The sequence below is a fragment of the Aythya fuligula genome, chromosome 23 (assembly GCF_009819795.1).
Source record: "Aythya fuligula isolate bAytFul2 chromosome 23, bAytFul2.pri, whole genome shotgun sequence".
Taxonomy (NCBI): domain Eukaryota; kingdom Metazoa; phylum Chordata; class Aves; order Anseriformes; family Anatidae; genus Aythya; species Aythya fuligula.
In genome coordinates, this window is record NC_045581.1 from 6823797 (window position 1) to 6843442 (window position 19646).

Below are 19646 nucleotides of genomic sequence, written 5' to 3' on the forward strand. Positions count from 1 at the left end.
TCCCGCCACCGTCCCCAGGGTGGCCACCCTGCCATGCACCCGAGAGGTCCATTGTGCCATGGTGTCCAAGACAGTCGCCCTGCCTCTGCACCCAAACGGCAGCCATGCCGCAGCACCACCGTGCCCGAAATGGCTTCTCCGTGCCACGCCGGCACCTGCAGCCACGGTGCTGCATGTGGAAACTGGCGCTGAAAAGAACAAGAACGCGCCATGTTCCCAGCTCAGGGGGCTCCCAACAGCCGCCCTTCCCCATGGGGCGTGAACCCCAACGAGGCGGTGTGCTGGGGGCAGCGATGGCCACAGGGCTGGGGGCAGCGATGGCTGTGGGGGCAGTGATGACTGTGGGGGCAAGAGATGCGGGGCTGGGGGCAGCGATGTCCGTGGGGGCAGCAGTGGCCGTGGGGGTGATGGCTATGGGGCTGGGGGCAGCTCTCCCCAGCCGCCCTCCTGCAGGAGCGAGGACGCCCGTGGGGGTCCGCAGCCCCCGGCGCCCCCTCGCGGCCCCCTCCCGGCACCGCAGCCGGCCCCGGCCCGGGCCCCGCCGCAGCCCCGCTCGCTGCCGGTGCCGCCGGGGAAGGCTCCGCCGGCTCCGCAGCCCCCGGCCCCTGCCCAGGGAACGAAGGCTCCCGGTGCTGCCTGGCACCGTGCTGCCGGCGGAGCTTTTGGACGCAGCTTTTGCTGCAGGAATGGGAAAATGAGAGGAAACATCCCCAGCTCCATCTCCCTGCCCTGGGCAGAGCCAGAAAAATGAGGCTGGTTTTCAGTGCTCGGCTCCGCTGGTGGGAAGGGGACACAGCTGCCTGCACTTAGGGGGGCTTTGCCATGTGCGTTTTCTCCAGCCCCGGGGTTCTCCAGCCTCAGGGTTCCCTCAGCAGCACGGAACAAAGGAGGAGCTGAGCCCACTGCCAGGCTCCACACCTGGCTGAGCCCGGGCTGGGGGCAGGAGGAGCGGCAGAGCGACCCCCGCACCCCACCGAGGCCTCCTGCCAGGGGCCATGGATTTGACAGGAGCGCTCGCTGCGTGCTGCAGGGAGCCAGCGGGCGCGGGGCTGTCTCCTGGCAGAGGGACAGGCCTCCATCAGCGGGGCGAGGAGCAGCTCACACGCGTTCCCTTTGAGTCACCGCTTCGTTGGTGGCCTCCCCGGCGCAGGCGGCTCGGCCCCGCCAGCCCAGCACCGCTCGGAGAAACCATTTTAGGCTCCGGTGACAGAGGCATCAGCAAACACTGCTATAAATAGCGGTGTCGAAGGAACGAGGTGGTCAGGCCATCCAAATCCTGGCACAGCCCCACCAGCGCTGATAGCGAGTGCCCTTTGCTTGTTCTCCTGCCGCCAGGTCCTCTAATCTATTCTTCCAGCGCCGGGTGTTTCTGTCATCCTGTCACCGGCTCTCCCCTGCCCTGACATTTTACTCTCCGGCGATGGCTGCGGGTCCCTGGCCGCATGTGTTGGCTCCTGTTCTGTGCTCCAGAAAGGACATAAATGACGTGCACTGCGGGGACGAGGTGCAGCCCTGCCAGTGCAGCCTGTCCCTGCCAGCACTGCGGGGACAACCCTGCGTTTGCATGGCCCCTGCACGCCAGGGGGCACACGGGCATCACCACAGGGATATGGGGTTTCACTGCACTTAGGAGTACTCCTGGATTTCTGCTTTTCTTCTGCAAGGAGCAGGAGTCACCCTCCGGACCTGATGTTACCGCTGGATAATTCTGCGCTCTGTTACGGTGATGGGGAAACTGAGGCAGGGAGGTGTCAGGACCTGCCCTGCCTGCACTCTGCCCAACCTCCCTGCCGTGCAGCTGGTCATCGGGGCATCACACCCTCACCTACTGGCCCCACACGTTCTTGGGGTTAAATCGTGGGCTTGTCACGAAAAGCAGTTCTTACTGCTTACAGCCACAACCACCTTGTGAACATCTGCGCTGACAATAGCTGAGAGGCAGCATAATGCTCCCTCAGTTCTGCCTCCGCTTTCTCCTCCTCCATGTCCTTTATTTTAAAGCACTCTCACTGCAAAGCCCTTCGATGCCTGATGAAGGAAAAATCTCAGAAAACAGGCAACAGAAACAAAAACTCAGGCTGGCAGCACCCCAATGACAAACCCTCCCCCTTCCCTCCTTGCACAGCGCTGCCCCATGTCTCTCCGTGGCTCACGCTGGTCCCCAGGAGCTCTGGGTGGCCTTTGCACGGACGTCAGAGCCAGCTCCTGGTGTCTGCGTGGACATCCCGACCTCTCCGGGCTGGGTGGGTCCCTGGACTTCTGTGGGTGCAGTGGGGGACTTACTGGACTTACTGGTGCTGGAGTTTGATTTTCCCTCCAGGCAGCTGGAGGATGGAGGTGCAGAACTGGGGGTGGGCACAGGGAAAGCGCCCCCAGCAAACAAGTCTGCTGGAGAACATCCTGCTGAGGGCCATGCAGAGATGCTGCCCTGGGGGCTATGGACATTCCTCAGCTATATTTGGCGAGGGATGGAGAATTTGTTGCTTCCCCTTAACCCATCTGTTCTCTTTATTGGCGGGGAGGAGCCAACACCAGAACTGCAGTGTCGCTATTCGGATAAACCCGGTACTTCAGCAGCAATAAATCTCTTCTAAAAAGCTTTTGCTGCCTCCCACCTGTTGGATGGGAGAAGATCAAGTTGACAAAAGTCTTCTGCCAAATTGTATTTTTATCCAGGACTTCATCACCAGTCCTGGTTTCAATAAAAGCCCGTTCACGGAGCAGAGGGAGGTTTCACAGCACATCTCTCTGCCTTGGAATCCCACCACTCTCCAGCTCCCAGGTAGCTGCTTTTGTTACATTTTCTGAAATCCCTTAAGTCCCCAAAGGCCCTTTTTCCTCTAATCACCCCCATCCCTTCACCATAAAGCCTGGGAGGTCCCAAGCAGGGACCCCAGACTCTTGCTGCCTGCACCAGGGAGCCAAAATACCCATTGTGAGAACTGCAATAAAGTCAGGCTGGGACCAACACAGTTTATTACAGAAAAACACCCAAAGGGGTTTCATTATCGTAGCAGTTCGTTTACAAGAAGAAACACTGGAGAACAATGAGGTGAAACTCGCAGCAGTGACATGCAGCAGGGAAGTCCATTTGGTGGCCAGCGCGGAACAAAAGGCACGGCCGCACGGGCGGTCAGACACACAGCCAGCCCCAGCAGACGGCACGGGTGGGCACACGAGGACAGGACACAAGCAGCAAACCCACGCCCGCCGGTCAGTGGTGGAGGAGAAAAAACACGTCGGAAGCCACACGGGTGAAAGCAAACGGAGCAGCCATCGCGGGAAGGGAAAATCCTAAAATCCTCCCAGTGCAGGAGGGATGCAGGAGGTGCAAAGGGGGCTCGTCTCACCTGGGGAGCGTTTCCTGAGCCCCATGTCCCCCGAGCTGCCCTGGCAGCAGGCAGACCCTAAGCAGAGTCCCTAACACAGCTGCCCACACTGTGCTGCTGCCCTCAGGCTCGTGCCCAGCTCCCTGCACATCCCAAGGCCATCCCATCCCATCCCATCCCATCCCATCCCAGCAGCACCCTGCCTTGCCTCCCAAGGGCTCACTGGTGATGCCGTTCCCCTCGCAACATCACCTCCCGGTCTGGCAGGAGCCTCTGCGAGCTGAGCTTGGCCAGGCTTCCAAAATGGGGTCTTCAGGAAACACCTTGGAAATGTTTACTGGGAGGCCAGGCTGTTATCCTCCGCCTCTGCCAAAAAGGGCTGCGAGATACCGTTCAGATCCCAGTATCTGGGGTTCACATTAAAAAACAAAAAAAAACAGGACCTTTTTATAGACCTGTACATTAACAGATGTGTTACTGCAATACTCATTTCTTTCAAGCCTTCTTTTTGTTTGGATCTCAGACCTTCCTCCAAGGCATTTGTCACCCAGGTGTGACAAATAACAGTCTGTCAAGGTGAAGGAGTCGGGGAGTGGAAAAGTGCAATTTGTTTTTCACTGCTAGAGCAGGATTTAGTGCAATGAGAAAACAGTCTGCAGGGCCAATGAGGGTATCGTTAGCTTGTTGGGGTATTTGTCAGAAGCGCAATAACCGCCACTCCAGCCTCACTGCTGGGAAAGGCTGAGCTTTTAGCTGAAGCAAAGTCAAGCCAGGGGCAGACACATACCTGGGGAAACTTCAGCCCACAGAACTGGCGTTTGCAAAGTTGGAAGCAACTGAAAATACCATCTGATACCCATGGGCACCCTTTGTGCCCAACCGTGGCATGCTCTGCCTTGAAGAATTAAAAATAATAATAATAATAAAGCAAAACACAGCAGTGGTATTCTTCACATTTTCATCCTGAGTGTGTCCTTCGGGACATGGCTTTGTGCAGTAATGTCAGTGTCGTTTTCACAGGGATTTTGGAGCAGCACTCCAATTGGTTTCTCTTCCTGATTTTTAATCAGAGATTTGGTTCTTTCTCACAGCATCACGAGCAGAGGTGTCTATTTTAGGAAACACTAGAGGTTTTAAGAAGCTGAGGAGAAAAAGATTGCCAATTCCTACGGGCTCAGCTTAGAGAGGGGAAAAAATCCTTTAATTAAACCCCCAAGGCTGAAATTCTCTGCAGATTTATCTAAATGGACTTCAAATGATGTCCCTAATATGTTGGGGCCTGCTTTTACCTTAACTCAAGCCCTAGGCTTGTGTCTGCAGACCCTGGAAGGCACACGCAAGAGCTGGGCTTTGGATGTCTTACTGAGATGGTTTTTTCCGTGCCAACTCATCCAGCCCTGGAACCCACATTTAAAAACCTGGGCCCATAGCACGTTGGCCCAAAGCTCCAAGCAGATAAGTGTTTTGTTTTGTTTTTAATATGTGTTTGTTTCTATTTTTCTGAATTCCAGTGTATGAAAGAAAAGCTGTGCAGCTGACAAAACCTTGGTGGGAGGACAAAGCCATGAGAGGTTTTCTCCTTGGGGAGCAGGTGCCGGATCTCCCTTGGGTTTCCCAGCAAGGGAACAAAGTTAGGGGTTCACTTTACTGCAAAGGGACGGCATTTTGCTTCAAAGCTGCACAAAAGGTGGTTTTTTGTTTTTTTTTTTTTGTGTTCCTAACTTTCCAGTTCAACAGCTCACCCTGAACATTTGCTCTTTAAATCAAAACTTTTGGAAATCACCCGGGGTTTGAAGAAGGGTCAATAAGGTGAAACCTGCCCGGCCTGAGCAGCGCACAAAAACCAAGACCCGTCCTCGAGAGAAGCAAGTGCGGACGAAGGGGGAAGCGCCTCGCGGGAGGCAGCACGAGGGAAGGGGACAACGTCACGACACCGCAAAAACACTGAGGCTGAAGGAGGCTGCGGCAGCCTCCTCCTCCTCCTCCTCCTCCGCCTGCACCGGGCTCCTGCCGGGATCGGCCCAGCTCCGCGCGTGCTGTTCCCTACTTGCTGTTCTGGGGCTGCTTCTCCTGCGCCGGCCGCTTGTGCTTCTGGGCGACGCCGTAGGGGACGTGGGCAGCGACGGTGCCCATCTCCTTGGCTCCCTCCACGTGGAACATCTGGTCGTCGAAGAAGATGTGGGGCCGGATCTTCTTCAGCAGCGGCCCCTTGGGAGCCCCGGCCAGGAACAGCGCCTCGTCCGTCTCCAGGCCCCAGCTGCGCAGAGTCTTTAGGGCCCGGGCTCCCGAGCTGGCGGCGCTCCGGGCCGTCACCAGGTAGGTGCGAATGGGACACTCCATCCTCAGCCCCTTGGAGTAGAACTTCTTCTGCAGCTTCCCCAGGGCCTCCAGGAAGCCCTTCAGGGGTCCCTGCCGGAGCAAGAGGCAGCCGTCACTCCGAGACCACCGTGCTGACCCCTGCTCCCGACACCCAGTCCCACCAGGACTGGGCACACTTTCCAAGCCCTTCTCCCCACAGCCCCCCAGAAGTGGCACCGAGGGGCAGCCGGAGCCATCCCACAGCCCCAGTCTGGCAGTGCCAGCCCCCCAGCCCCATCGCACTCCCCGTGGTGCAGCCGTCCCTGCAGGCTGCCTCTCCCCCAGAGCCTTTTCTGGCTGCACCGTGCCAGGACGCCCAGCGCTACCTGTGCCAGAGGCTTGTTCTCGTGAGCCTTTTCATGCTCAAAGAACATATCCAGGCCGTGAGCCTTCACGATCTGCTCCGACTCATCCGAGAAGAGCACGGCGTCACCGTCGAACGCCACCCGCAGCTGGTTCTCCGACACCTCCAGGTCTTTGCTGGGGCTGAAGATGGTGGCTGCAGCAATCCCTGGGGACACGAAGCACACGGTGAGAGGTGGCACCTACCTGAGGACCCAGCCACACCGCTCGTCTGTTGAGGAGCAGAGCAAAACACAGCAGGCTGCAAGCAAACACAGGGAGGAAATGCACGCACCAAACAGCGCCTGCAGCTCGGCCCTGAGACCTCTCACAGCGAAAACAAGAACTGAAATGACAGTGCTCACTTTGCATGCAAGAATTAAAGGGGGAAGACAGCGCCTTTGCACCAGAAGAGCTGTGGAGCCCAAGGAAAGCCTTATCCCCATGGAAACTGGAGGCTCTTTGGAGCATCAAGGACATCCCATCCTTGATGGGACGTGGTGCAAGCCACCCCACCTGCACATCGACACGGGGACACCGGAGTTATCGCTCCTGGCACCGACCCCTGTGGGCTCTGGGCATCCCCCCCAAGCCCCAGGCTGGACCCCAGACTCACCCTCTTCAATGGCCCCACTCACTTTCTCGGCGTCGGAGGAGAGGTAGAGGTTGGTGTGGTAAGCCTTGAGGTAACAGATGGGGCTGTTCCCTCCCGTCATGCAGAACCTCTCGATGAACAGATCTGAGGGCAGGTGGACAGCGGGGTGAGCCCGGCTGCCCCCAAAAAGTGCCAGCTTCCACTCAGAGCCCAGGAAGATTGGGAGGAGCGGGCTCAGCACGCGGTTTGGTGGAAGAGACAGGAGCAAGCATCTCCTTAACCCGCTGCCCAGCCACAACACCCCCCCAAAAGCTGGCAGCACCTGCACGAGGATGCTTTGTGCTGAGCTCACCGTAGTGGTTGATGCTGTTGATCAGCCGCACCCCGACCTGCGCGTGGTTGTTGGTCATGAGGACGATGTCGAAGAGCTCCTCGCTGTCAGGGTAGAGCTCGCGCAGCTGCGTGTTCACTGCTTCCAGCGCCTGCAGCACCGGGGACAGGAGGGTCAGCGAGCCCCGGGCACGGCCCTGCCGCCCTCCTCACCGAGCACAACTCCTGGTCACCAAAACCAGGGACCTGCCCCAGCTGCGCCCTGAGCCACGAGCACACCAGCGAGTGGCTTCAGCTGGGAAAAAAGGGGCTGCACTGGGGAAAAAAAAATAAATCACACAGCCACCCTTCTACTGCCTGAAACAGGCTTCGAGTTTCTGATAGGAGCTGAGATTGCATCAGCTCAGAGTTACAGAGAAGGGCTTCTCAAGCAGTCAGGAAGGGAGTAAGTCTCTCCCCACCAAGGGGATTTGCTTATTCATTGGGAAAAGGTGAGAGATGGCTCCAGTGAGGGCCAGCAGAAGAAACTGCACCAAATCCAGCAAAACTGGGGCAGAAATTGGAAAACATATTTGAAATTTGAAATGCCTCATTTTGACATGTCAAAATTAGAAACTGGCCAACTGTGCAGCAGGACTAAATTCAGCCAATTTTATTGTCAGAGAGCGAGATGAAAATTCCCTAAATGGAAGCTTTAGATATGATCCAAAGAGATGATTTCTGCAATTCTCGGGCTCGTTGGCCAATCTGGAACACTCAGCATTCCCCCAGCCCTGGAAGCAGCACATCCTCGCCAGGTTTATCCACACTGCTTGCTGTGTGGGTATGTCCCTCATTTCCCATCCCTTCTGCGTGTGCAGCGCCCCGCTGTGCCCCCTCGCCCCAAAACTCGTGGGTGGGGTTCAGCTTACGCGGGCGGGTGCTCACCTTGACGAAGGGGAAGGCAGCCCCGGGGAGGAAGGGCTCGTTCTCATGGTCCAGCTGGTATTTCACGTAGGCCTCCACCCCTTGCTCGTTGTAAATCTTCTGCTCCTCCTCCATGCGGAAAAGCGCCCGCGACGACACCGCAATGGTGATGGCATTCTCAGGCTTTGGCTGCGTGCAAAGGGTGAGAGTGGGGGGCAGCCCACGCTGGTGGCCCCCCTGCTTGGAGGCAGCAGCCAGCCCCCACCAGGACAGCCCAGCCTCTTTGGGGTGGCTGCACTGACCAGGCAGCTGCCCCCCTCATCCTCCTCTGCTCCAGGGGAGAAGCCCTGCATGCACCCTGACGTGCTGTCCCCACGCACCCGAGGCCCCTTTTCTGAGGCTTGCACCGTGTTCAAGCTCTCCCATGGCCAACAGGCTCCTGGGACACGTCCAGACCCAAGGCGCCGCCCCAGGTGAACCACTTGACCCCGCGCAGAAGGAATTTGTGTGGCTTTTTCCTTCCTGCCAGGAAAAACCACACGCTGCGGCTCGGCCAGATCCACACTCCCGTGCTGCCGTCCAGATGTGACAAACAGCCCATGCCAGCTGAGCGTATAAACACACTCGATATAGTTATTGTGGGCGGAAACACGACAAACAGGTGGTGCGAGCAATGATTTATGAGTCATTATTATTAATGCTCGTGCACCTGATCCAACATCCACTGAAGTCAACAAGGGGCCGTCGGTGGGACTTGGCAGCCAGAGGGGGGCACCACAAAAGTCAGGCTCCTCTTGACCCCTGCCGGTCCTCCCTCTCCCCTTGGAAGGTGTTAATCCCCATCACCACCTGCAGTCTGAAAGCCAGGTCATTGCTGATGGCCAAGAAAAATCCCCTCTGCCAGCAGAGCGGATCCCAGGACGGAGGGCAGCAGAGGCAGCCCCGCTGCTGGGAGCGGCTCGGGGTGCTCGGGGACATCCCCGCAGGGAGCCCGTGAAATCCAGGCCGTCAGCACTGCGGAAACACCTCGCCCTCAGCTCCTCCGTGATTTCCAGGATCACGCAGCACATTGCCTGTGAGTAATCCCCCAGCGATGCCGCTTGCCCGGAGGCGGAGGGTGCCTTCTCCAGCCTGCTCCGCACACCCAGGTGCTCCAAAGTTCAGGCTCCCACCCTGCGGAGGGCTGGGCTTTGCGAGAACAGCAGCCTGGCAAGGACGAGCTGCCCCATCCGCACTGGGGACCTTCTCTCCCCGCAGGGCTGGGCCTGCCCCGGGGCTCGCTCTGCCCCACGCTGGCTCTGCCGATCCTGCCCGGCACAGACGCACCCAGCAGTGACTCACAGCAGCCCCCATGCCATTCCCAGCACTGCACCACCCCACAGGCAGCGCCCGGGGCCAGCCCTGCAGCGTGGTTGACGCCTCTCTGAAGCCGCATCAGTACCCAAAATCCCCAGCAAGCAGATTAAGCAGTGGGCGATTAGGACCAGATACAGATTAGCTCAGTCTGAGAACATCACTGTGACCAGAGGGACCCTTGTAGAGAAATAAAATCCCCTTTTGAGCCTGCTCTTTTGGGAAAGAGGCGTTTGTTGTTCTTTTTTTTTCCCAAACCAGACTTTTTTTTTCCCCCCAGCTTTTAGGTTGGATATCAGGAGAAGTTTCTGTACCGAAAAGGTTTTGCAGCCATGGAGTAGCCGCCACCATCCCTGGAGGTCTTCAAGAAACAGGTGGATGCAGAACTCAGGAGCATGGTCTAGTGGTGGACTTGTTAGCACTAGGTTAAAGGTTGGACTAGATGAGCTTAGAGGTCTCTTCCAACCTGAATGATCTGTGATTCTCTGAACAACCCCCAGGACACGCAGAGTTATTCAAGCACATGTGGGAGCAGAGCAGCAGCAGCAGCATCACCCCCAGGAGCGTCTCAACCCCACCGCACACTCAGCTGCCTGGTGGGTGTTAGCTATTAACTGATTATGGGCCAAATCTCAGCACTCTGCCTCACTAATTAATAACTCCGGTGTCATGGCCCATTTATTACCTGAAAATATTAATATTAATAACCTCTAAAGGCTTTGGGGCATCCGGCCGTTAGCCTTCAGCAAGGAGCGCGGCCGCTCCGCGCGGTGTCTCCGGGTAAGGAGAGGTTTGCTCCCGGTGGCAGCGCAGCGCCTCCTGCCCTGCCAGCCCAGCACCGACAGCAGCTCAGCGGCACGCACAGCACCCAGGCGTGCTGGGGGGCTGGATGTGTGTGCAGGGCCCCCGGGTGCCCGGCCCGAAGCTGCACCACGCTGCACACACCTTGCAGCGGCGGTGCCAAGAGCGCAGGCACCTTGCGCAACGGCAGCGGGCTGCTCAAGGTCCCTTCCCTGCCATTTAAAGGCACAAGCCTCCAGGAGGTTAATTTAAGAGGTAATAAACACAGCAATAAAAATAACCGTGAGCTCGGGGCCTTCCTCTGCCCCGGCGTGGGCTGCCGGAGCCCCAGCCACCTGCGGGAAGCCTTTGGGAACGGGACCTGCCAGATCCTGCTCGCGCCCGCCGAGGAGGCTTTGCCCCTTTGAGCACCTTCTGCAGGAAAAGCCTCGGCCAGGCACCAGCACAGCTCGCAGCCCCGGCAGCCCTGCTGCGCTCTGGGAAACGCTGACTGTTCGGGAACAAGGCAATTCTGCTCTGCAGGGAGGGGGGATGCATTCTGACATTGCTTTGAAATGGAGATTTCATTTGGAAGCGTTCCCTCCTCGAGGTTGTTTGGATGCATCTCCATCCCCGCTGTTACTGCAGATGGTCATTACCACGCTCGAGAAGTGGCTTTTGGGAAGTCACAGCACTATGGGAACCACAGCACCTCAACTCCTCCACCAGAGCTCTGTGAACAACCCAACAGCCCCCATTTTGCCTGTGAAACTCCACAGTTCTGGGAGAAAATACCCTTCATTTTAATAGAAAGCGTGCGCATCCCACAGCCCTTGCTGGGCTACGTTTAGTCCCACGAGGCTCGTGGAGCCTGCACAGGGCCCCATCCCGACACAGCCTCCAGCTCCAGCAGGTTTGGGCACCCCAAGTGCCCTCGGAGCAGCACCCAAGGTCATCCAAGGCTGGTTGCAGCCCAGTGCCCCACAAAACCCCCAGGAAGCGGCCGTGGGGCTCTGCTCAGCCAAATCCAGCTGAAGCTGTGCCTGGGGATTCAGGGTCAGCTCCTCTCCCCTCTTCCCTTCCCATGGGAAGCCACATCCAGCCCTGTCCTGAAGCTCCCCCAGGAGATGATTGAGGTGTTTAACAGAGGTGTGAGCAGGATGCAGGGGGGGGTAAGGTCCCATCATAACCCCGGGTGCATCTCTGGGCTCAGCCCAGACAGGAGGGACCCATGCCGACAGCCCAGCCCTTGGCACAGCCTCAAGGTCCAAACCCCACCCCAGACACAAGTGACCTCCCAACACGCTCCAGCTCCTCAAAGCACCAAACCCAGCCCAAACGCTTCAGTTTAGATGTAAAGGTGTGTCCTGCAGTGAGCAGAAACGCCACGTTTTCCTCCGCAGCCCCAACAGCTGGCAGGCCTTTAAACCGCCCTCCTAATCGCACGCAAATCCTGAGCGGCCCCCCAGGGATTAGAGGCAGACGTTTGGAAATCCCACACGTTCCCAGGCCACGCAGCGGAGCCGTGCCCTCCCAGCCCAGGTGCCCCCCGTGCCCCCAACACCGGCAACTCCCGCTGGCACCCCCCGAGGCCAGGCAGACCCAGCCTGCAGCCCGGTGCAGCAGGTAATTCTGCACCGCCTGGGGCTGATCCTGGTCCTGCGGGACAAACCTCTACCCAAAACCCTGGAGCGATGCTGCTGGCTCCTGGCTGGCTCCTGCAGAAGACCTGGTGGTGAAATTCAAGGCTTGGAGGTGAATTTTGGTGTGAAACTTGAACACAAAAGGGAAGCTGGGGTCAAGCACAGGTCTCCTTGCAAGCTAAAGCGTCCCAAAAGTCACTGCACCCAACACCTACGGAGAGCCCAGCACAGGAGGCACCCCGCTGGGCTGGATGGGTCCCCACGGGTGCAGGGGACTGGAGGGGCAGGGGACGAGGGGTACCCAGAGAAGGGGAGCAGCAAAGCACAGCTCCCAGCAGCCTGGCCTCTCCTCCCCACACGGTGTCACAGGAGATGCTGGGGGACATTTTCCACATTGCTGAAGGGTGACAAGGCTCACTGCTGACCTCCCCCAGCTGGCAGGAGCGAGGCTGGAGCAGGCGTGGGAGCCAGGGCGCGGGAAGAGCAGAGACCCCTGCAAAGCAGGGAGCCCCCCGGGCTCTGGGGATGCTGTGTTAGCCCATTCCCCAGCCAGGAACGTGCTCCCAAAAATGTACCCCAAATCACCCTGCCTCCTGCCAGCCCACCTGCAGGAGGCAGCAGGACAGGAGGACAGACAGACCCAGCAGCACCCGCAAGGGCACAGGCGGACGGCAGCAAACCTCATTTCCCGCAGGCACAAGGAAGCCCTGGGAGCTGCGAGCCCCCTGCTCAGGATCAGATTAAAGTTCAGGGCAATGGCTGGGATGTTTCTGAGTTTTCAGAACACATTATTTATAATGCAGAAAAGTGCTCAGCAGCCATCCATCACGGGGCACGACAGCTGCCTGGCAGGGCTGTGCAGCCCAGCTGTGTGCGAGGGCGGCCGAGGTGCCCGGCTGCGGGCACGGGGACGCAGCCTGTCCTGGGGAAGGGTGCGGGCATCGGCCCCCGTCCCGCACGGATGGGGGGCACAGCCCGACCTCGGGGCCTGAGCACCTGGATCCTGGCTCTGCCCCTGGTTTGCCAAGCGAGCAAACCACGCCATGCCCCGTGCCTCAGTTTCCCCCCACACACGGCAGAGACGGGCACGGTGGGCACCGAGCGTGCTGCCAGGAGAGGCTGAGGAGGAGCTCAGGCAAACGCCTGCAGGAGGCTGAGAGCGTGGGGTGGCAGAAAACCAGCTGCATCCCCCCCCATGCCAGCCTGCCCCTGTCCCACGGGCAGGGCGAGGTGACAGCACGGATCAGGGGTCCCCCACGGGGAAGCAGGGGGTGCCCCCACTTGGGGGCTGCAGAGCGGCCTCCTGGCCAGCTCCTCTCGCTGGGGGTCCCCCCCCAGGAGCCTCACCACCACAGGCCCTGCGTGCCCCAGGTCCCGTGGTAGCGGCCCCAGCAGTGCCCCCGCTCCGGTGCCCGCAGCTCGCAGGCAGTGGGGCCAGGGCCAGCCGGTGGCCGCCTCGCCAGGCTGCCAGCACAGCGCTGCCACGGCTATTCTGAGACACAGCACAGCTTCCAGAGCTCCCATTTTTAAACGCAGCAGGGCTCAGCTCTGGTTAGATAACGCAGGCTTTGCTCTAATCTCCCAGAGCGGGGGAGCCCACTTGGGGTGGCACCAGCGCCCCCAGGCAGGGATTCGTGCTCCGGGCTGTCCCCCTGCTGTGCCACGGCCACCTCCTGACCCTGGCCACCAGCTGGGTGCAGGGGACAGGCAGCTCGCAGGCACCGAGCAGCTCCACAAGGACATCTCAGCCCTGGGGGGACACAGGGACAGTCCGGGGACATGCAGGAACCCGGGGGATCGGGGGCTCTGGAGAGACCTCAGGCAGCCAGGGGCAACGCAGGGATGCCACGAAGGAGCGGGGGGCACCTGGAGACATCCAGGGCTTCCCCCGGGACCCTTAAGGAGACGGCCCCCTGGGGGGGGGGGACCAAAGGAAAACCGGAGAGACACAGGTGGAGCCCAGGGCACCTGGAGGAGACAGGGCACCCAAGGACCGCAGGGGACCTGGAGGAAGGGGGGGTGCTCAGAGGGGGACCTGGAGGAGATGGGGCACTCGGAGGGGGACCTGGAGGGAGAGGGGGCCGGAGGAGACGGGGCATGCAGGGGGAGCACCGCAGCCGGGGGGTATCGGGCAGCCACCCCCCTCCCCGGGCAGGGGGCTCCCTCCCCGGGCTGGGGGCCACCTCGGCGGCAGGGGCGCATCCCGGGGCTCTCACCGATTTGGGTTTCTTCTTGGGGGCGAGGTTGTCGTAGAAAGCCTTGGCGTCCTCCCAGGGCCGCCCCGCCGCGCCCGGTGCCCCGGCGGTGCCCGGCGGCTCCATGGCGCGGCGGCTCCGTGCGCACCGGGCGCTGCCGGCGGGGCGCTTTATAGGGCGGCCCGCGGAGCTCCGGGCTCCAACCCACCGGGTTAACCTCTTCGGCACCGGGCCCGCTGCCGCCGCCGCCCCGCACCCCCCCGGTCCCCGGTAACGGCCGGGCGGGGGCGCCCCGCAGCCGCCCCGGGGCACCGGCAGCCCCCGGGCAAGCAGGGACGGGGCCGGGGGGGGACGCGGAGGGGCGAGAGGCGGCACCGGGGAGCGCACCGGGGGGTGCTGCCGGTGCCGGCGATCCGCTGGGCTCAGCGCTCGGCCGGGGGCTCAGAGCCCAGCCCTCGGGGCCGCCCGTCGGGGAGCGCAGCCTCGCCCCGTGCCCGTGGCACGCTCCATGTCCCCAGGGCCCTCGCGGGTCTCCCCAGCAAATACCGGAGCTTCCTCGGGGGTGACACGGAGGGAAGCAGGAGCTTCACAGCCCAGGATCGCGGCGACTATTCTGGGAGCCCCCTCTGGAGCTCCAGCTCCTGCCCTTTCGCACGGCAACCCTGGCACAGGCCCAGGCTCCCAGACCCGTCCTCCCCCAGCGTGCAGCCCTGCACACACACACACACAGCCCAAATGCCCGGAGCTGCCCCCCAGCACCCCCCCTCTGCCTGCTCAGGACGCAGGGGATGTGGGTGCCACGCGGGGTGGAAGGAGCCGTGTGGCTGCGGGCACAGCAGGAGCCAAACCCAGCCCCTTAACCACGGAGAGACATTTACAGTTGGTGCGAGCTCCTCAGCAACAGGCCCCATCTCTGCAGGTTGCTGATGAAGAAGAAAGGCCAGAGGAGAGAATTGTGCTGGGAGGATGGGGGTGGAAGAGATGAGCAGCAACAGTCCCGGGGGTGATGGCACCGGCACGGGCCCAGGGCACTGCCACCAGCTCCCCCAGCAGTGCCCCTGAATAAAGGGGCAGCCAGGGTGCAGCTCCTGGGGGACAGGGGAGACCCAGATCAGGGCCAGGGCTGCCTGTTCCTACCCATGTCCTGCAGGATAACGTCATTCCCTTCCCCAAAGCTGCCTGCACAGCTGAGGGGTGACCTTTCCGTCCATCTTCATGGCTCTCCAGGCAGACCCCCCACCCCCCGCTGTCCAAGGGCCTCTCCATCTCCTGGATGGCACGGGCTCCCAGTAACCATTCAGGGGAACACCACACACGGGGCACATTTTATTTTTCCATTAAAAAAATAGATACCAAGTCCACAGCCTCCTAACAGACATTACAGACATCAACACCACAACGTGCAGACTAAACACCCTGACAACATCCCTGCCCTGGGCAGGAGGGACGGAGGCAGCAGGCTGGAACAGCAGGCACCACGTCACTTCTCAGGAAGGCCAGAAACTCCACAGGCACCCCAAACACCACCAGGGCAGTTTTGGAGGTCCCCCACTGGCCCCACCAGCTCCCACAGGCGATGGGATGGAAGGTGGCTTCTGGGATCAGACACTGGCCATGTCCAAGGGCGGATCTGGACACTTCTGCTCTTTCTGAAGTCCCCTCACCAGCCCTGGCCATTCCCAGCAGCAGAAGCAGAGGCAGCAAAGCTAAATCTGGACAAAGAAATGGGGGCTGCAGCTTCCTGGGGCCAGCCCCGAGCCCCCAGACAGCCCCACGGGGAGCTGCCAGCAAAGGAGAGAGCAGGGACAGGACCCGGAGCCTTCAGCCTCCCTGGAGGCACCACGAGCAATGGGGTCAGTGCACAGAGCTGCTCTCGGGTGGGATCAGGAATGGGGCCAGGCAGAGCAGTGGGGACAGCAGGCAGCGAGCAGCAGGGGCATGGGGGCGACCGGCCCGGGGAGCTGGGACCTCGCTGTCAGCCTCAGGGAGTCCAGCTCCAGGCCGGGAGAGGTCTGCTTGGAGAGGTCTGCTCTGGGGGCACCCCAAGCCAGTGGTGCCCAGGGCAGGCTCTGCCCATCGAGGGAGAGACACAGCCACCGAGGTGGCCAGGAGTGGAGGCAGAAGGGTGGCAGCAGGGACAGCGTGGGTCACAGCCGGGGCCAAGCGGGCACAGCAGAAAGAGGGGATGGAAACTGTCACGGGGAGCTGGGGTGGCCACAGCCCGTCCAGCCGGGAGCCCTCGGCGCCCTACTTCTGCATGTCGCACTGCAGGAGGAGGACGATGGAGGGGTCGCTCTTCGCTGCCTCCTTGAACTCCTCCAGGGAGATCTGGTCGTCCTTGTCCTTGTCCATCTTGGTGAAGATCTTGTCAACGCGCTGCTGGGGCGTCAGCCCGTCTTGGTTCATGCGCATCATGATCACAGTCCCCACCATCTTGTAAATGGCCTGCAGCGAGGAGAGGAGCACCAGGGGGGGAGCGTTGGGTGGGCACAAGGTGCCAGGACAAGGCAGGGGCAGGACGGCTGCCTCTCTGTGCCCTGCACAGCCACACCTGGGTGCTTTTCAGACAAGGTTTTGGACAGGAAAACCCATTCTTTGGTGGGCCCAATACCCGCGAAAAGCCTGGAACAACGCAAGCTACCCCCACTTATTTGAGCCCCGGTACCTCAATGATCTCCAGCATCTCCAGGCGTGTGATCATCCCGTCCCCGTCCAGGTCGTACATCTCAAAGGCCCAGTTGAGTTTCTGCTCAAAGGTCCCCCTGGAGGTGACAGACAGGGCACAGATGAACTCCCGGAAATCGATGGTCCCGTCGCCGTTCTTGTCAAAGGTGCGGAAAGCGTGCTGGGCAAACTTGGAGGCATCTCCGTAGGGAAAGAACTGCGGGGAGGAGAGGAGAGAGAGATCGAAACGGGGAGGGGAGCTGGGCGCAGAGGCTGCCCCAGCAGGGTCAGGGTGCTCCAGCCCCGCAGGCAGCGCGCAGGCCCCCAGCCCAAGCCCACCTTGATGTAGAGCTGCTGGAACTCCTCCAGGTTGAGGATGCCGGTGGGGCAGTCCTTCAGGAAGCCCTTGTACCACTGCTTCAGCTCCTGCTCGCTGAACTCCGTGCTCCTCACCAGGTCATCCAGCATCTCCGGGGCCAGCTTGCTGCTGTGCTTGCCCATGGCTGCGCCTGGCGGGGGAAACGCGGGGCTCCTGCGTGCCGGCCGTGATCCTGGGCCCTGCACTGCCCCGTCTGTCTGCTCTCTGCCCAATTTCACACCAGTGACCGCAGCACCAGGGCTGGGCTCAGCACCGACGCTCAGCCGTGGTCCTTTGCTGCAGGAGCTGCCCAACAGCAGCCCCCAGCACAGCCACGGCATCACCTCCAGTCCCCCCTTCAGGCTGCAGGAAGATGCTCAGAGAGCAATGAACACCCAGAATAGCTCCTCATGTGCTCCACCAGGCCACAACGGCCAGGCACCCCTCTAAGGATGGGACAACAACAACACGAGACTCTGCACACCAGGAGAGGGGCACAAGGTGGGGACATGTCCCTGCTGTGGCATCAAAGCAAGGACAAACCTCACCAGCACCGTGCAGCCTGCAGCACCCCGCTGGTGCCTGACCCTCGTTGAGGGGCAGCTCCGCAGCCTCGCCCCCCGTCCCTGGGGCTGCCCGCGGTGCAGCAGGGCGCTGCCGAGCCCATGGGTGCGTGGGCAGCAGGCGGAGCGGCTCCAAAACGCGCCGTGCCCGCTCCCACGCAGCCTTGGCTGCCGGCGCCGCTCAGCCCGAGCAGCAGATGGTTTGCTGAGCGCTCCCGGAGCTCCTCTCGCCGTAAAGTTGAGGAGAAGTTCACCTGGAGCCCGACCAAGCCCCGTTGTTGCCCTTTGCACAGCGGATTTCCTGGCCACGTGGGCTCGCGGGACCTGGGGGTGCCCTGGGATGGGCAGAAGCCCCCCCCCAGCACGATGCAGGCTCCTCGCCTTCGCCGCCAGCCCCGCTCCCAGCAGCTGAGGCTGTTTCCTGCCCAGCATCCCACCAGCATCTGTCACCGCCCGCGGCAGCGCTGAACCCACCAGCCCTCGGCAGCCAGAGCCCAGGAAGCGTCCGGACGCCCACGGAGCTCAGCGCTAACCCAGAGCCCCCCGGCACGGCTGCGGAGCTGCGCCAGCCTCCTGGCACCGCAGCCCAGCCCCAGGGACCCATTAACCCCTAGGATGTGCCATGCTCACGGCCCCCCCGGTGCCCTCTCAGCCACACAAGAGCTGCGGGAGGCTCCTCTTCCCAGGAGGGAGCAGCGAGGAGAACCTTTGCCAGCAGCACCGCACCTCAGGAGCTCCTCATCCTGCAAGTGAAGCCCCCAAAGAGGCCAGGGCACAAAGGCTCCTGTGGGACACAGACCCCGAGCACCCATCCCGCTCAGGACCCCGCACACACCGTGCCAGCCTGGGGGGCAGCAGCTGGGGCCAGAAGGGCCCTGGCACCCCTGACCCGACCGAACCCCCTCCTCTCACCGTACCGGTACCACCGTGGCCACTGGTTCCAGAAGAGGAGCCCTAAGGGGGTCGCTAAGGATGCCCCCCAGGCCGGCACCCTGGCAGCGCAGGGCACCCAGGGGGCTGTGCCCCCCAGCCGCACCCCAAGGAGGGAGCAGGGCTCGGAGCCCTGGGGATGGACGGGGCGGCCGGGCTGGGGCAGGGGCACTCGGGGGGGTGCTTGCCCCCCCCCGGGGGAGGCTCCGACCCCGACACCCTCCGGAGCCGGAGCCGGGTCCGGGGGCAGCGCTGCTCCCCGCCGCCTGCCCGACACCGGGGCCCGACGGCGGAGGGGGGGAAGCGGCTCCCGGCCCCGACGGCAGCCCCGTCCCGCCCCGGGGGGGGCGGCTCCCGACCCCCACGGCCCTTACCTGGCGGGCGGCGGCGCCGGGCAGGAGCGGAGCCGGTGCCGGTACCGGAGGGGCCGCGCTGCAGCCCCCGGCCCTGCCCCGCGCCGCTCCCGCCCCTCTTGTAGCCGCGGGTCGCCCGCCCCCCCCCACGGCATCGCCCACCCATTGGCTGGGAGAGCTGTCAATCAGCGGGGGGGGCGGTGGGGTGGGTTACTGGGGGGGGCGTACTGGGATGCTGGGAGGAGAAACTGGCACTGGGGTGCTGGGGGGGGCGGGTCTGGGCCGCCGGGGGGTGCTGGCCGCAGGCAGGGCTGGGACCCCCCCGCGGCCAGATGCAGCTCCCTTGGTGTGTCCGGGGCCGGATCCCCACCGGGACGGGGGGGGGGGCAGGATTTGGCCCCTCGGCACGGGCCGGGAGGGGCGGGGAGTGGGGGGCACCCGGGGACGGGGGCTGCGGCACCCGGGGGGGCCGACACCGGGCAGCCCGGGGGGGCCGCTCCCGCTCCCCGCTGCCGCAGCGACCCCCCCGGACCCCGGGTGTCCCCCCCCCTCCACTGCCCGGTGCCTCCCGGGCCCCTCAAGCCCCCCCCCAGCCCGGCCCCGGCGGCGGATGCGAAGGGCTGCAGCTTCCCCCAGCGGCTGCGGGCGGCACCGGCACGGCCCGGGGGGGGGGGCGAGCCCTCGGGGGGGGGCCGTGCCCTCGGGGGATGTGTCTGTGAGCCATGGGGTGCGCGGCCCCACAGAATCCCCCCCCCCCTTTTCCCGGTGCCCGGGGCTGTTCCAGCGCACCGCAGCCGCAGCCGGATCGTGCCCCGCGGGCAGGGCTGGGTGCCCCCCCCCCAAAAAAAAAACCTGCACCCGTGGGGGCGCTGGGGCTGGGGGCAGGGGCACCAGGGGGCCTCTCGCTGAGCCCCCCCTGATGCCCAGCACTGCCCTGGGAAGGGGAG

The 19646-nt window shown here is 62.4% G+C and overlaps 2 protein-coding genes across 2 annotated transcripts; both read right to left on the bottom strand.

Annotated features, from left to right (window-relative positions):
• Positions 1-3543: 3543 nt before the first annotated feature.
• Positions 3544-13988, bottom strand: NT5C1A (5'-nucleotidase, cytosolic IA). Its single transcript, XM_032202226.1, has 6 exons — positions 13853-13988; positions 7882-8049; positions 6977-7106; positions 6646-6768; positions 6014-6198; positions 3544-5738 (listed from the first exon to the last, which is right to left on the bottom strand). Exons 1-6 carry the CDS (start codon positions 13955-13957, stop codon positions 5373-5375), a joined length of 1077 nt encoding a protein of 358 aa, XP_032058117.1. The 5' UTR covers positions 13958-13988; the 3' UTR covers positions 3544-5372.
• Positions 13989-15979: 1991 nt separating this feature from the next.
• Positions 15980-18776, bottom strand: HPCAL4 (hippocalcin like 4). The gene is made up of 4 exons (XM_032202342.1): positions 18721-18776; positions 16835-17004; positions 16497-16712; positions 15980-16276 (listed from the first exon to the last, which is right to left on the bottom strand). The coding sequence occupies exons 2-4, from the start codon at positions 16994-16996 to the stop codon at positions 16079-16081; spliced, it is 576 nt and encodes a 191-aa protein (XP_032058233.1). The 5' UTR covers positions 16997-17004; positions 18721-18776; the 3' UTR covers positions 15980-16078.
• Positions 18777-19646: the final 870 nt, after the last annotated feature.

Excerpts from the sequence above, each read along its gene's own strand:
- HPCAL4 (XM_032202342.1), bottom strand. The coding sequence starts at position 16,996 with ATGGGCAAGCACAGCAGCAAGCTGGCCCCGGAGATGCTGGATGACCTG. Across the intron at positions 16,713-16,834 it reads TCCAGCAGCTCTACATCAAG|TTCTTTCCCTACGGAGATGC; the intron begins GTGGGCTTGGGC and ends TCCTCCCCGCAG. Across the intron at positions 16,277-16,496 it reads AGATGCTGGAGATCATTGAG|GCCATTTACAAGATGGTGGG; the intron begins GTACCGGGGCTC and ends TCCTCGCTGCAG.
- NT5C1A (XM_032202226.1), bottom strand. The coding sequence starts at position 13,957 with ATGGAGCCGCCGGGCACCGCCGGGGCACCGGGCGCGGCGGGGCGGCCC. Across the intron at positions 6,199-6,645 it reads GAGTGGGGCCATTGAAGAGG|GGATTGCTGCAGCCACCATC; the intron begins GTGAGTCTGGGG and ends TCGTGTCCCCAG. Across the intron at positions 5,739-6,013 it reads AGAACAAGCCTCTGGCACAG|GGACCCCTGAAGGGCTTCCT; the intron begins GTAGCGCTGGGC and ends TTGCTCCGGCAG.